The sequence below is a fragment of the Heterodontus francisci genome, chromosome 23 (assembly GCF_036365525.1).
Source record: "Heterodontus francisci isolate sHetFra1 chromosome 23, sHetFra1.hap1, whole genome shotgun sequence".
In the NCBI taxonomy this organism is placed as follows: Eukaryota; Metazoa; Chordata; class Chondrichthyes; order Heterodontiformes; family Heterodontidae; genus Heterodontus; species Heterodontus francisci.
Window position 1 is genome coordinate 64,432,985 of NC_090393.1, and position 17,367 is coordinate 64,450,351.

At 47.3% G+C, this 17,367-nt stretch overlaps 1 protein-coding gene across 2 annotated transcripts in view; it reads right to left on the minus strand.

Moving 5' to 3' along the window:
* LOC137382880 (glutathione hydrolase 1 proenzyme-like) overlaps positions 1-17,367 on the minus strand; it is a 132,945-nt gene that overhangs the window by 17,456 nt on the left and 98,122 nt on the right. For both annotated transcript variants that reach the window (XM_068055432.1, XM_068055434.1), the window contains exon 9: positions 14,767-14,954. In XM_068055432.1, the coding sequence (XP_067911533.1) occupies positions 14,767-14,954 (188 nt within the window). The remainder of the gene's footprint in view (positions 1-14,766; positions 14,955-17,367) is intronic.

Genomic DNA, 17,367 nt, shown 5'->3' on the forward strand with positions numbered 1-17,367 from the left:
AGTGATAGTTGTCCCTAAGGATAGGGATAAGAGGAGAAACATCTGTACGATGAGTACAAAGGGTGGTTACAACTAGGAAGCATTAGTCGGGAACACCCCAGCACAGTACCAGGCCCAAGTGTGAGCCAATCTCACAGCGTTTGCCACCCACAAACACGATTGTGATAGAGTGACCGGAGTGGAGGTTAGAGTCCTAGGAGACCCGATGTCATGGCCACAATGGCAGTACAGTTTTCCCAAGGAGGCCCAGGCTGACCTCGAGACGGCACTGGGATCCCTTGTGCAGCAAGGGGTATTGAGGGCGATAGTGACCCACGTGAACTCGCCACTTTGGCCGGTCAGGAAACTGGACAATTCGTGGAGAGCTGCCGTGGACTATTGAGTCCTTAATAAAAACATTCCAGCATGCTTGCCTACTGTGGCAGCAGAAGCCGAGCTCACAGGGAGAATTCCAGCCACCGCAACCATGTTTTCAGTGCTGGATATTTCAAACAGGTTCTGGTCAATCCCCTTAAAACGGGAGGACCAGTATAAGTTCGCTTTCACTTTTAAAGGCCAACAGTTACTTGGACTTGTCTTCCCCAGGGCTTCCACAGCAGACCATCTATCTTCCACCAGAGTATGGCTGATCAAAGCGTTCAGCCGGCCACACCAACTAATCCAATACGTGGACCATTTGTTGCTCTTCTCAGAGAGAGAGGAGGAACATGCCCCATTGTTAGCAGAGTTGCTAGGGCTACTGAAGGAGGTGGGATTCAAGATGAATCACAAGAAAGCCCAGATTGGTCAGCCCAAAGTAAAATTTTTGGCTTTGACCATGTGGGCAAGAGAGCACTGCCTGGATGAGGCAAGGAGGAAGGCAATACAGGAGTTGCCAGCGCTGAAAGACGTGACCAGGGTAAGGTCATTCCTGGGGCTCACAGGGTACTGCCGCAACTTCATTGAGGGCTACACCACCACAGCAGCCCCTCTGCACCGGCTCCTCAGAAAGGGAGTTGGATGGGAGTGGGATGAGAACTGCCAGGTAGTCCTCAAGGAGGACCGCCAAATGGCACCAGCACGAGGGGTGATTAATGGGAGTGAGGATTTCTTCTTGGAAGTAGCCGCCAGTGGGGATAGCTTAGGTGCGGTGTCCAGGAGCGGCACGGCAAGCTAAGGCCTGTGGTGTACTCCTCAAGGGTCCTCACAGACATGGAACGAGGGTACTCCAATTGCGAAAGGCATCTTCTAGCCACACATTGGGCCGTGAAATGCTCTCAGCTTTTCACCAGGTGCTCGCTCATCACGTTGTTAACCCACCATATCCCCACTCAAATACTGCTGGATGGCAGGATTGAGGACGGCACAGTGAGCAGTGCTCACATTGTGCACTGGACTTTACTACTGTCTCAGCTAAATTTGAAAGTGCTGGGGCTCACGGAGCCCAAACTCACCATGAATCTCACATATGCAGGGGAAGCTCATAGGCGCACGGTTGAAGGGGTTTGGGGCCACGATGTAGGGTTCAAGGCCGGAGTCCACCCCACTGGCAGGCACATCTATGTTGTTGGTTCAAGTTCTGTCATAAATGGGACGCGACTCACGGGATGTGGGATTTGTGACGCTGAGGCCAAGGTGGCCAAGGCAATGAAACTCCCCAGTGAGTGCCCAATACGCAGAACTCTCGGCGGTGGCATATGTAGTTACGCACCCCGAGAAATTCCCCACTCCTTACACCGTTTGTTCAGACTCAATGTTCACCTGCAACTTGTACCAAATATCTGGCGATTTGGAGTCGCTGTGGCTTTAAAGTGGCGGACAGGAAACCCCTTACAGCAGCCCCTTTGTTGAAAACGATCCTTGCAGCCGTAGGCAGTGGAGCAGACTTTTACATCCACAAAGTGAGAGCCCACTCCAAGACAGAGCCGAGGTGGCAGGGAAACTTTAAGACCGACGTGCTGGCAAAACAGGGAACAAGAGAGGGAGAATTCTGGGATCCCTGTCAGGCAGGGCTGGTCGCAGCGATCCAGGACAAAGGAGGGACCCAGGGGGTAGTGTCAGCCCCGGACCTAGCCAAGGTCCAGGCAGAGGACCCGGCTATCAGAGCGGTCCTAGTAAAGCTGGTTAGGGGAGAAAAGGTTGAGGATCTGCTCGGGGCAGCGGACCTGATTGTGAAAGAGGGTATCCTCTTTAAGGGGGATCGGTGGGTAGTTCTCGAACAGCACTGGGAAGAATTTCTTCAGTTGGCCCACGTGGGTCCGAGAGCAGGGTGCCCAGGGCCAGTCTTCACAGATCGACTTTATCAGACTGCTACCGAGGACAAAGGCTGGGAACAAGTACTGCTTGGTCCTGCTCGATGTATTCTCCAAGTGAGTTGAGGCTTTTCCTTGTAGATCAGCCACCGCAATAGCAACCGCAAGGTTGCTGGTGAGGGAAGTGTTCTCCTGGTGGGGATTGCCAGACGTGGTGGAATCCGACCAGGGGAGTCATTTCACGGGCCAGGTCATGAGGAATACCCTCGGACTCTTAGGAATTCATGGAAGGTGGCGTGTGTCTCACAATCCGCAGTCTTCAGGGATTGTGGAGTGCATGAACCGAACTTTAAAAGAGAGGCTGAGGAAGGAGATAGGGTTGTTCCCTCAGCGCTGGGATGAAGTACTTCCGTTGATTCTAATGGGAGTTTGAGCCAGTCCCTCTAAAAGCACAGGGTACTGCCCGCATGAGCTCATGACGGGGAGAGTAATGAAAACTCCCACACACGTGCAAGCTCCAGGGCTATCAGAGCTACAGGTGAGGGAGGTCACCCGGGATTGTTTCATTCAGAATCGGTACAAGACACTCCAGAGCATTCACTGGCAGGCTGCCAGCAATCTGGGGAAGCAGCATTGCCAGAACAAGTTGCTCCTGGAACCACAGCGTTGCTAGGAATGGAAGGTAGGAGACATGGTGATGGTGCAGAAGTACGCTCGTGTAGGGGCGTTTGAAGCACTGTACATGGGGCCGTACAATATCATTGACAAGGCAAGCCCCATGGTCTATGCAGTGAAGCTTCCCAGGAGGACAAAATAGTTTCCCATCAACCAGTGTAAACTGTTTACTCCTGAGGAAGGGACGGTTAAAAGCAAAAGGAGCCCAGGCCCAGTCATGAGTCTGGTGGATACGGGCCTGTCACCATTCATCTGGTACGACGACGAGGACCCAGTATCCGGGGCTGTGAGGAGGAGCAACAGGACCCCAAGGCCAAGACTGCCGCGGTTGCGTCCCTACGAGCCAGTGCTGAAGTGCAAGAGGCCCCCGGTTGGATACCATCTAGCCACGGGTGCCTCGAGTAAGGCGGTGGAGTTTTGTAGATAGTTTTTCCATGTTTTGTAAATAAGCAGTTGGACCTGTGGAAGATCAAACCTCTCACAGAGGATTATGCATTCCATCTGTTTTGTTTTCAAGCAGGGAAACATCAGAAGAATGAAGGATGCAGACCTCCCGATGGGGATTTGTATTATTGATGGCCGTATAGACCGGCAGGGTGAGAAGGGGAGACACTGAAGCATCCATTGTGTATGGGGGCTCTGGAGGACATGGACCTACTATGACTAAAGGGGGTTCAGGGGTGATGGATGGACAGAGGGCCTGTTTCCACAAGGGAAGGTGGCCAGGGTGGGTGGAGTCGAATTCGACCAGGTAGATGAACCACTCTGGCTACACTTTCGGGGAGGCTTCTGTGCCATATAAAAATAAAGGTTACTGCCACAAGGCTTAGCTGAAGGGAAAAGCGTCTGTCTCAGATGTGAGGGGAACATTCCCCTGGGACTTTGGTGGTGCTTGAGAAAGTTAGACCCAGTAAAAGGGAACCAGACCACGGACTGGGAACGACTGCGGAATGACACATTCCGGACGATCACGGGGCAGAAAGGGGGTGTAGAGGTGTGCTGGAACAAGTGATGGAAGGAGGAACAGGGCATTTACGTGTGTTTGTGGGGGTCACTCAGGGCCTGCCCCAAAGGAGTGTCAATTGCCTTTATAAGGCAATGGCAGGATTCCGGGGCGGGGGTGGGTTGGTGCAAGAGTATGGTCTCTTGTGGAACCCTCGGACTTCCCAACACAGTAAATGCCCCGCAACTTGTTGCCCAGGAAAGAAAGCCTCTGCCCGCAGCCCCACCAGTAAGGGGTGCCCCGCCACCGCACTGGGCCTAGGGAATGGCTTGGTTTTAGTCCCCACACGAAAGGTACTGTACCACGAGGTGCACCATCAGGTCATTTCAGTCATTTTAAACCTGACCTGTGTGTAGCTGCCAGAATGGTGTCCGGTTAAAATGAAGCGTTTGTATGCGCGAAGGTGGCCCAGACACAGATACGTGATGACGTTGGCGCTGCGTGATGATGTCATCCCGCGCATTCGCCACTTAGTACTGCCAAGATGGAGCTGCACATGTGTGCATCTTGTCGCACTCTGATGATGTCAGCGGGCTGCTGCGTTGTCAGGAATCACTTTGTTACAGGAAACCCTGCTCCGGGAAACGTACCATCAATTTTATGAGTTAAGTTACAGGGATATACAGTTAGATGTATTGTATGCATGGGATAAGAAGAGCAGCATTGGCTCTATACAGTACAAATGGGGATTGATAAATGATGCCGCGACCGCGTTGGGCACAGGAAAGTCGGCCATCAACGGTTTAGCTAGTGCTGAATTGCAGATTCAGGTCAATACCCTCAGAGACCAGTTACGAAAGGTCCTGGGGGAGGAGAACACAGTAGAGGCAGGGGAGTTGCATGGACCAGGCTATGACTATCCATTTAAGGGAGGTGATAACGCAGTTGGAGTCTCCTGCACACTCCATTAACGAGTTAATCAAGGAGGACAGGAATGCCTCAGCTTAGGCTGCAAGGAATGACGCGCGTGTACTTTATGGGGCCTGGTTGCTAAATCAAGGACGCAGTAATCTGGAGGACCTGAGGGAAGGTCGCATTCCTTCGTGGGTTAGTAACAGGCACCTCACTGCGCGCAGTCCTTTCAGTAACCGTCTGAGCCTGTGCCAGCTCTGGCTGGCTTCAGAAGCCTACCTGGTTCACATGGAGTGTGCTCAGTCAAACCACACAATTTTGAGGATAGTGTTGCCGATGCCGGTAGTGAGCAAGGCCTAAAGGCCTGTGCCAGTGTACCGCGTGGAGAACATCAAAGTCATCCAAGGTGGGGTATATGTACGCCATCGTGAGGTCTCACCGTACGTGGTTAAGTTGGACCGGCAATGACCTCAAAAGGCTGCCTGGTGAGGGGAGCGCGTGTAGTTTTGTGTCCCCAGCACCTGAACACTTTAGATAGGCCTGTGTGTGGGTTTAAATCCGAAGGCACAGTGCCAGTGAATTGTAGCCTGGAGGTGATGGCCCAGGCCCTCAGGTAGCAGATTCTGGCAGTGGAACGTACTGTGCGACGACTGGCATCGACCAGTACAGGGTTCAGAACGACACCGGGTGTCCTGTGACCGAGCGGCCCTTCTGCTTTAAACCCCGCCCAGAGGTTCAGGTGGTGAATGTGAGAATTCTTCCTGTAATCGAGATCACAGTTCACCTCGACATTAACAACTCTGTAGACAATCTACAGAGTTACATCACCACGTTCGGGAATGAGATACCACCCCCGCCCATACATCTCTCAAAACTCCTAAAACAAGTGGAGGTGTCCCAAAAACATTTTTATGCATTAGAGCAACGCAACAGGGAGACGGGGAAAGAAATAAAAGACATAACGTCCCCTCCATGGTGGGATTTCAGTTTAAATGTAGAGATCCCGCCATGGGTCCGATTGACGTCTCACCTCCTGGTAGTAGCACAATCTAGAGTAGTGTGTTACTTGGTTTTTATCGCCTGCAGAAAACGCAAGAAAGCCCTCCGACGTCAATAGGTTGTTCTCACCAAGAGAAAATCGTGATTTTAAAGCTTTGGGTCGGGAGGGAAGAGCTGTTTTTGCATATTGTATAAAACCAGAACTTGTATGTACAAAAGTCTTTCTTGTTTCTGTATATGGTAAAGTGATGTTTTCTGTGTTGTATAAGAGAGGAGAGTTTTTCCCAAGGCTATACGTTTTGACAAAAGGAATGTACTGTCTTGTTTGTATGTATATAGTTTTCCTTCCTGTTTTAGCAAGAGTAAGTTTGTTTAAAGCGGGAGGGAGGGTTTTCCTAGAGTATAGTCTAACAGGGGAGGATACAGTTTGATTTGGTCATGAAGGATGCTCACACACGGCAAGAAGACAACAAGGGATGATATTTGTGAGGGGTCTCAGTCTCGGTCGACTGAAGACTCTCGTAGGGGCAACTGAAGGATTCTCACTTTTAATCCAAGACTTTATTCGCCAGGGGTACAACCCCAGTTTGGGGAAAACGGCTGCCAAAAGGATCCTGTTTTTACACAGTTACCAAAGGACAGGCTGTTGGTCTCAGACCAGAAAAGACAAGCTTTTCAAATGCTAAACCAAAACCCACTCCACCCAACAGAGCCTTCTGCTCTCAGCCAGCCACCCACATCATCACTGGCTCCAAGCTGGTTAAGGAGACAATGAAATCCACCGGTTGATAAAATCAAGTCAATTTGTCTGGACAACAGAACCCATCGGAAACAGTTCACACCTCGTATAGTCCTCAACCAGATGACACAAGACCAGCAGTTCCCATTGTCTCCCCCACCCCACCCCCGAAACCAGCAAGATGAGAGGCGGGAAAATACTACAGATTCAAACAAAGCTTTATCTCCAGGGAGCAACTGAATCATTTTCCACCGTCTGACAAGATCAGTGAGAAAACAAGGGAACATTCGGTTTTGGTGGAAAAAGGCAAGACCGCTGAAACAGTAGAAGTGAAGCAGCCTGAGGAAGGAAAGGGTCGAACAGTTGATGTCAAACGGACAGCAGTCACACAGCTCAACAAGACAGAAGATCAGAGCACACTGCTCCCTCTACAACCAGGACCAAAGGAAGTCGCATGCCCTAAGGAACGGGTACAGCCCCCAAGGACTTTGATTGTAGAAAATATGACCCGCAGCCAAAGTTAGTAGGGTGAGCATTTCATCCGCAGCTTGCAGAATACCCAACTCACAACCGTGTGGAGAGTTACCTCTGCATGTCCCGACCAAACCTTAGAAAAGGGGGTTAAAACAAGAAATGCTGGAAATACTCAACAGGTCTGGTAGCATCTGTGGAAAGAGAAGCAGAGTTAACGTTTCAGGTCAGTGACCCTTCTTCAGAACTAGCAAATATTAGAAATGTAAAAGGCTATAAGCAAGTAAAGCGGGGGTGGGGCAAGAGATAACAAAGGAGAAGGTGTAAATAGGACAAGGTCACAGAATAGCTGACCAGAAGGTCGTGGAGCAAAGGCAAACAATATGTTAATGGTGTGTTGAAAGATAAAGCATTCGTACAAATAGCGTGTTAACGGACTGAAAATTGAACAGCCGCAAGTAGAAACATGAAAAAAAAACAGTGGGTAAGCAAACTGAACAAACTAAGATGAAATAAAATAAAATGAACACAAAAAAATATACATATAAAAAGGAAAAAGAAAAGAAATAACTAAAAATAAAAGTAAAATGGGGGGCTGTCTTGCTCTGAAATTATTGAACTCAATGTTCAGTCTGGCAGGCTGTAGTGTGCCTAATCGGTAAATGAGATGCTGTTCCTCGAACTTGCGTTGATGTTCACTGGAACACTGCAGCAAGCCCAGGACAGAGGTGTGAGCATGAGAGCAGGGAGGGGGGGGGGGGGGGAGTGTTGAAATGGCAAGCAACCGGAAGCTCAGGGTCCTGCTTGCGGACTGAGCCGAGGTGTTCCGCAAAGCTGTCACCTAGTCTGCGTTTGCTTAGTGTAGTGTTGGGAGTTAATTGACGATGAGTAAGGGAACACAGAGGGGCTTAGTTTAAGAAGTCCAAGGGGAAGTAATCTGTTTGTCGTTAGTCATATAGGAACGTTAGCATTGGTTTTGCCATTTTGAGATTCACTGTATATATTAAACATACTTTTATTATTCAAAATCTGAAACCTGTGTCGATTGCTTTATTTATCATCTTCAGTGTGATTCATAAGGGTAAGCCCAGAGCTTCGACCGTAAATAAGTGAGTTCGATCATGACCAGCAAGGGTGGTAGCAAGATCCACCTTCCAACAATTCTCTGGGGAAATAGGTTTCTCCTAAATTCTTTATCCAATTTCTTACGATCTTATATTTATGACCCTTAGTTTTAGACTCCCCCAACAAATGGAAACATCTTCTCTTCGTCTACCTGCTCAAAACCTTTCAGAATTTTGAAGACCTCTATCAAGTCCATGTTACTGCCTTACTGATCCTGTCTTGAGAGGTCAGTGCTTTGTGTGTAGTAGCAGCTAACACAAAGGTTAAAACAACACAATATTGTGGCAGTGGTGTGTGTTTGAAGACTGAACCATGTTGCAGAACTTAAAAAATGTAAAGTTGAAACGTGGAGGAGAAGATTGGGATCATGGTGCTCTACTTCGGAGCCAAGTCAGGAAGAGCCACACACAGAAAAAGGCAACGACTTTATAAATCTGTGAGTAGCTGATTTTAAAAAATGCCAAAGCAGTGGTCAAGAGACAAAGCAGAACCAGGATCACGCTGTCCAAGTTTGCTGCAGGTTGCTCCAGGATCGAACCATCCAAAGCTCATTCTGACCCAACCAAAAGTAAAAAAAAAAGCTGGGCTGTCATTGCAGACTCCTTTCCCAGGTTGACTGCTTTGGGCGAGGCCTAACAAAAGTGCACAAATCGGGCAACAGCACCACATCCTCCAAGTGGAACTGCTGCCAGCTCTTTCGCCTGGATAGCAGGAAACACCGCCACACCCTCCAAGCCTGTTCATAAGTGGAACTGCAGGCAGTTATTTCTGTTACCAGTACAGCAGGAGATTTCTTTTCAGAGCGACAACAGGGAGTCATTACAAGAATAACAGCGCAGTTTTCTACCATTAACTGGAACGCATCTGACCTGCTTTAGGAATTTCAGCTCTTCATGTAGATTTAAGCTATGTTTCAACGACTTAGCAGTTGCAGATGCACAGAAACAGGCAGTGAAAATATAGATTGTCATTGGCAACAAAGGCTTACATCGCCTTAACACTTCTGGTCTTACTGAAAAAGAGCAGAAAGATCCCGTGAAAATCTGGTCCTCATTAGTGGGACAGCTTTGTGTCAAACTCAGTTTTTGGGTCCATTGACTCGAATTCATGCCCTTTTGACAGCAGCTGACTGAGTCCATTGCCCAGTTTTGTCAGTCAGTGTCAAGCTAAGGGTCAAGCAAGTGACTTCACTGAAATTGAGCTGGCAGACCGCATTGTCAAGCTTGTGATTTTTTAAATTGTTCCTGGGATGTGGGCATCGCTGGCCACCGATGGCCATTTATTGCCCATCACTAATTGCCCTTGAGAAGGTGGTGGGGAGCCAACTTCTTGAACCACTGCAGTCCATGTGAGGTAGGTGCACCCACAGTGCTGTTAGGAAGGGAGTTCCAGGATATTGACCCAGCGACAGTGGAGGAACGGCGATATAGTTCCAAGTCAGGATGGTGTGTGGCTTGGAGAAGAACTTGCAGGTGGTGGTGTTCCCATGCATCTGCTGCCCTTGTCCTCCTAGGTGGTAGAGGTCGAAGGTTTGGAAGGTGCTGTTGAAGGAGCCTTGGTGCATTGCTGCAGTGCATCATGTAGATGGTACACACTGCTGCCACTGTGCATCGGTGGTGGAGGGAGTGAATCTTTGTATATGGGGTGCCAGTCAAGCGGGCTGCTTTGTCCTGGATGGTGTTGAGCTTCTTGGAGCTGCACCCATCCAGGCAAGTGGTGAGAATTCCATCACACTCCTGACTTGTGCCTTGTCGATGGTGGACAGGTTTTGGGGAGTCAGGAGGTGAGTTACTCGCCTCAAGATTCCTAGCCTCTGACCTGTTCTTGTAGCCACGTTTTATGTGGCAACTCCAGTTCAGTTTCTGGTCAATGGTAGCCCCTAGGATGTTGATAGTGGGGGATTCAGCGATCATAATACCATTGAATGTCAAGGAGAGGTGGTTAGATTCTCTCTTGTTGGAGATGGTCATTGCCTGGTACTTGTGTGGCGTGAATGTTACTTGCCACTCAGCAGCCCAAGCCTGGGTATTGTCCAGGTCTTGCTGCATCTGGACAGAGGCTGCTTCAGTATCTGAGGAGTTGTGAATGGTGCTGAACATTGTGCAATCATCAGCGAAGATGCCCACTTCTGACCTTATGATTGAAGGAAGGTCATTGATGAAGCAGCTGAAGATGGTTGGGCCTAGGACACTACCCTGAGTAACTCCTGCAGTGATGTCCTGGAGCTCAGATGATTGACCTCAACAACCACAACCATCTGCCTTTGAGCTAGGTATGACTCCAACCAGCGGAGAGTATTCCTCCCGATTCCAATTGGCTCCAGTTTTGTGAGGGCTCCTTGATGCCATACTCGGCCAAATGCTGCCTTGATGTCAAGAGCAGTCACTCTCACCTCACCTCTGGAATTCAGCTCTTTTGTCCATGTTTGAACCAAGGCTATAATGAGGTCTGGTGCTGAGTTGCCCTGGCGGAACCTAAACTGAGCGTCAGTGAGCAGGTTATTGCTAAGCAAGTGCCGCTTGATAGCACTGTCAATGACACCTTCCATCACTTTACTGGTGATTGAGAATAGACTGAAGGGACAGTAACTGACTGGATTGAATTTGTCCTGCTTTTTGTGTACAGGACATGCCTGGGCAATTTTCCACATTGCAGGGCAGATGCCAGTGTTGTAGCTGTACTGGAACAGCTTGGCTAGGGGCGCAGCAAGTTCTGGAGCACAGGTCTTCAGTACTATTGCCGGAATGTTGTCAGGGCCCATAGTCTTTGCAGTATCTAGTGCCTTCAGTCGTTTCTTGACTTGGCTGAAGACTGGCATCTGTGATGCTGGGAACTTCAGGAACAGGACGAGATGAATCATCAACTCGGCACTTCTGGCCAAAGATTTTAGCAAATGCATCAGCCTTATCTTTTGCACTGATGTGCTGTTCTACCCCATCATTGAGGATGGGAATATTTATGGAGCTACCATCTCCAGTTAGTTGTTTAATTGATCACTGCTATTCACGACTGGATATGGCAGGACTGCAGAGCTTAGATTTGATCCATTTGTTATGGGATTGCTTAGCTTTGTCTATCGCATGCTGCTTATACAGTTTGGCACGCATGTAGTCCTATATTGTAGCTTCACCCGGTTGACACCTCATTTTGAGGTATGGCTGGTGCTGCTCCTGGCATGCCCTCCTGCACTCTTCACTGAATCAGGGTTGGCCTCCTGGCTTGATGTAATGGTAGAGTGGGGATGTGCAGGGCCATGTGGTGAGAGATTGTGGTCGAGCATAATTCTGCTGCTGCTGATGACCTGCAGCGCCTGCATCGATGCCCCACTTTGCATTGCTAGATATGTTCACAATCTACCCCATTTAGCACGATGGTAGCGCCGCATAAGATGATGGACGGTATCCTCAATGTGATGATGGGACTTTGTCTCCACAAGGACTATGTGGTGGTCACTCCTCCCAATACTTTCATGGACAGATGCATCTGCAGCAGGCAGATTGGTGAGGATAAGGTCAGGCATGTTTTTCCCTCGTGTTTGTTCCCTCGCCATCTGCTGCAGACACAGTCTAGCAGCTATCTCCTTTAGGACTTGGCCAGCTCAGTCAGTAATGGTGCTACTGAGCCACTCTTGGTGATGGACATTGAAGTCCCCCACTCAAAGTACATTCTGCGCCCTTGCCACCCTCAGTGCTTCCTCCAAGTGGTGTTCAACATGGAGGAGCACTGATTCATCAGCTGAGGTGGGGGGGGTGGTGGACGGTGGTGGTGGTAGGTGGTAATCAGTAGGAGGTTTCCTTTCACATGTTTGACCTGATGCCATGAGACTTCATGGGGTCTTGAGTCGATGTTGAGGACTCCCAGGGCAACTCCCTCCTGACTGTATACCACTGTGCTACCACCTCTGCTGGGTCTGTCCTGCTGGTGAGACAGCACAAACCCAGGGATGGTGATGGCAGTGTCTGGGACATTGTCTGTAAGGTATGATTCTCTGAGTTCGACTGTGTCAGGCTGTTGCTTGACTAGTCTGTGGGACAGCTCTCCCAACTTTGGCACAAGCCCCCTGAGGTTAGTAAGGAGGACATTGCAGGGTCGACAGGGCTGGGTTTGCCATTGTCATTTCCTGTGCCTAGGTTGATGCCGGGTGGTTCGTCTGGTATCATTCCATATTGACATTGTAACAGTTAGATACAACTGAGTGGCTTGCTCAGCCTTTTCAGAGGCATCCACAACAATAGAGGTATACCAGCGGGATCTTTTAGTGAAGCCCAAGGAGTATACCATGGATGCCTTGCTCAAAGATGGTAGAAAATTTGAGTCCATCACTTGCGGGCCAACAGAATTTACAAATCCTATGTGGTGCGAATACCATTGGTGTGTTGAATAAGGATTCCAAGTTCAAGTTACACCATGTAAAAGGTGTGGGCTGTTACATACTCCTAAGGGTTTCCCAGCATTCAATGACATCTGCAAAACATGTGGTCCGTCAATGTTGGAAAGCCAAGACAGACACTGCTAGTAAGAGTCCTGATCACAGTTGGACAGACTGTGAGAAGGCTCCACACCCTGACAAGCTTCACAGTCATTCTTCACATCACAACCAGTACACCCTCGAGGTTACGGATGGCGTCAACACTAGTGATGATGATGAGAGTCCAAGTTCAAATGGGCGAGAGGAACAGTCATTTCACACTGTCACTGTCACCGAACACGTTGATTCAATTACTCCACTGGAGGCATTTGCACCTATTCATGTTCTATGTCTGATAAAGGAGGGCACACATGTGCTCTGGACGAAAGTGCCAGCATAAATATTTTACTTTTACGCATCTTCATAGGCATGTACCTGGGTAAATGGCAATTCATGGTGACATCAACGACCTCCCAACTAACCACATGCAATGGGTCCCTGATCCCATTGTAACACTCACAAAGGGAACACTGATGAAATATGAAACACATGGAGAAATTATGAAATAGAAGTCCACTGTTGAACTGAACTATAAATGGGCACATTAATGTCACAGACAAAATGGAGTAGAGGTCAGGTGACCCCTCCTTAACTGTCAATGAACATATCTGTCTGTTGAAGATGACACCCATTATCCACATATGACTTAGCTTTGGGGAGAACACATTGAAATGTAAAACAGCCCATTCCATGCAAAGAACTCCTACCTTCAGGAATGGAGCTAACAAAGACTGTTGTAGACAGACTGACTCCGCAACCAAGAGTAAAACAATAGGTGTAAAGTAGCACCTATTCATCAGAATGGACCACATTCAGATGCCAAATTGGAACAATGGTTCCCATATCCTGGAACATTATATGAAACACCCCAGGAGCGAGAGCCCTTCATCATTTGACCAACATCCCAACCTGACAAGTTTCTATATTAAAAGTTATTTCTCTGGAGACAGAGGGGCAAAACAGCAGAACAACCAGAGATGTTCTTTTCCAGTAGAATGCTGGAAGACTGTTCCAGCTAAGCAGGAGCTCTGCTGACAACACCTTCTACCTACTGCAGCAGAGAAATTGTAAGGTGACTTCGATACTCCCCATTGGAAAGGCTCTGAAGCAAGTGAGTGCAAGGAAGGCTGCAGTCTCAGAATGATCTTTACCTTTTTCATATATTGTGGCCAGAAGAGAGAAGCCGTCTTTCAGTTTTGTCCACCTTGTGGCTTCAAGATACTAGAGAAAGAGACTGAGGAAGATACACAGCCTGTTACTGCCCACTCTACAACATCTCCAGCTCAGACTGTGCCCAGTACAGAGGCACTCAAAACAAAGCACACCCCTGTGAAAATAATCTATTTTGAAGTTGGAGCAATGAGGAAAAGATGAAAGAGGGACACGATAGTCATGATGGGAGAGAACTTTTAAAATTAGTGATAGGACAACAGGTCACGATACAGAATCCTGTAGCTGGTACATGGAGAACTGTACAAGTCTCCAGGGTTTGACCGGAACCACGTTTGTAGGAGGTTATTACTTCTACTGGTTTTGCATTGCATAGGAATAGAGGTCAGATCAGAACAATCATTGATCCCAGATCCATGGAATACTCTATCGCAAATCGGACAAGATCGAAGACAATGGGCAGAGTCTACGGATTCCACTTCCATAGAGCCAAGTCTACACCCGATCTGCTTCTGATTCCAAGAACTGTTATCCAGTTCCTAAATCTGACCGTTTGATTAAACCACTCCTACGTTACTGTGACTGATGTATTCACATGTTTCTATTATTATTTTGTACTATGTATGTTTCCCTCCTATTACTGTTGTGGAATTGTATATAGCATATTGTTAGCTTCTACCTATTTGAGGGGAATATGTTTATGCCCACAGCACTTTACAGACAAATAAATACTTTTGAAGAGCAGTCACTGTTGTAATGTAGGAAACAATGAAAAGCAAGGTTATGGTGACTGACAAGTGTAAGGAGTCTCTACATTTCTCTTTGTTCTCCTGTGAGGTTATTTCCCTACTCCACAACACCCCCTCCCTGCAGTGCACCTCCTGCTTGTTTGAGAGGAGTTGTGAAAAAGGTCACATACCAGCCATTCCCCCAACCCTCTCACACAACCAAAGGAGGACCAAGAAAAAATATTAGGGGAAGGAAGTGAAGGGAGATATTATCATCATGAATCTTAAGACCATAAAGCTCTTACTAGAAGTTAATGGTGCTGGTTACTGACACTGCACTGCCATCCTCTGCTACCAGGGACAGGTGGGCAGTCCCGTGATTATCAGGAGTGTAGAAATCAGGCTCGTAGTATCTTACAGGATGCGTCGTACTGTCTGTAATTTTATTCCGAAGCTGTTCTGCAAAATAGTTTGAGGTCATATTGGCAATGAGCTGTTAATAAAAAAGATCAAAAGAATAAAATGATTAGAATGCTGCAATGGATTAGATATTAACCTTTCACTTCTGAGATTAGGGTTCTGTTGGGTTTAGTTGTTTTTGGATTAATAGCGTTGTAGGGCTTTCTAGAGGAAGGTAAAGGTTAACTAACAACTCTATTATTTACAGTTACTATATACACTCTCCACAAGCCACCTAAGCTAGCATCCTTTGTGCTGCTATACCTTCTTCTTCTCAAGCCTATCTCGTTTGACTGTTACATCATCACTCATACAGTGGGAGGGCTCTCTCACTGTCTTCGGTATTAACCATTTAAATCCTTATTCTACATCTCCCCCAAGGCTTTATCCAACATTTTCCCAAACGTATATACATTTATGATTTCTCTACTATTCTCTGTCCCCACCAAGTCTCTGACTTTACAGATTCAGGTTCATCAGAGGTTTTGACAACTCTCTCTGATCTGGTTGTAATCTGAGATGATCAGTAATCTTTGTAGGAAGTCTGGGTTGCTGCCTTGGTTTCTTGTTTCTATGGGTTGTAGTATTCAGTTCAGTTTGGGTTTGTTCCTCTTCACCTGGATCTTGCAGATGGATTACTGGCTGTTGCTTTTGCAAAATGGGAATGATATTCCTCAGATTCCTTCGTATGTGCCCTTCATTCATTCGTACAACATGCTGATAGTCCTCATGTTTATGGATTACTGTACCTTCTCGTTCCAGGTCACGTATCCAAACTTTTTGACCACTGTTTAATTTGGTTAAGCTTCTCGTTCGAAATCTCCTATTGTAATTCCGGGTTTGTTTCCTTCTGTAGGAGTTTTCTCTTTCTCGAACTTTCCCGTAATCTTGAGTCTTCAATCCAGACATTAACTGTTGAGGCAAAAACAAGAAATGCTGGATTCACTCAGCAGGTCTGGCAGCATCTGTGGAAAGAGAAGCAGAGTTAACGTTTCGGGTCAGTGACCCTTCTTCGGACCTCTGCTTCTCTTTCCACAGATGCTGCCAGACCTGCTGAGTGAATCCAGCATTTCTTGTTTTTGTTTCAGATTTCCAGCATCCGCAGTATTTTGCTTTTATAACTGTTGAGGCAATACTGGAAGCTGTGTTCTCAACTTCCTTCCCATTAGTAATTCTGCTGGTGACAATCTGCACAGCAGAGGCATTGAATGATAAACTATTGTTACGACCAGGTGAGACAGGGGTCTAGGGGCTCCCGCTCAGCCTTTGCCTGGTTTAACTGGAACAGGGTTTAATTTTAAAAACACTGTGTTTTAGCTCCCCCTCAGTGAATCCTTCTTCACTGTTTTCCAATTGCATAGCAAAGAAATCAAATCAGACAGGTTGTCTTAGATTTAAACAAGAAAGGTGGAAGTTTATTAATCTTAAACTCTAATCCGGTTAACGATGCAACCACACTAGCATGCATATGTGATAAACGCACATGCAGATAGAGACAGAAAAAGTAGAAGGAATAAAGGGGAAAAGTTTGAGGCAATATCTGGATTGTAGTTACAGTCCTTTGAGTTTGATGCTGAGTCTTTGGTTGCTGGTAAATCTTGCTGTTCATTGGGGCCCAGTGCATGCTTTAACTTGTTTCGATGTAGGAGTATTTTCTCTCTAGAGGTTTACGTGTCTTCAGTGGGCCTGGAGGCTTGTGAGAAAGCAAGAGAGTGCCAGCCAGGAGAAAGGCTGTCTTGTTCCAAGTTCAGTTGCACTCTGCAGTCTGAATTCAAACTGTCCTGTGTCCATTTCAAAAAGCCTGGATCAGCCAGTTAGTCATGTGACCAGCTGGTTTAACCACTTCTGCATTTCTGAATTTCAAAGCTCTCAGTGGGAGGTGGGGGTGGGTGGGTATAGTGCTGTCTCTTACCCCAACAAAAAGCAGATCACCATTGCCCAGACCAATCTCTTAATTGAATAAGTGAGCAGTTCTTTTGTATCTCCAAGCACTGTCTCTTAGTTTGCAAATGTCCTCCAGCCAAGTGTCCGGTGATCGCTTTTTAAACAAGTAATTTCTTCACTCCAGCAATACTTGAAAATTAATGCTCATATGATGAAATTAATAAGCCTCATTCTTGGCAGGTAGGGGTCTTCATGACACCACCACACCCAGCAGAAAGAAATGCATTTTCTTTTCAAGAGCATTTCATTAAAAGGGACTAGAGAGAGGATAAGTATAGGAAAACACACATGCATCTCTCTCATTCATTCAGAAATCCTAACAATTGTTACAGCCTATCTTTTCTTGGTAGCAGTGCTGTTTTAAACTGCCTTTTTTGGCATCCCAATAAACATGTGGTTTTTGGGGAAGTTTTCCATTTTGCACATTTCCATGAGCGCCTCGGGTGTCTTTGTTCCTGTTAAGGTCTGCAGGGGAAGAGTGAGATTTAATTAGCCCTAGATTG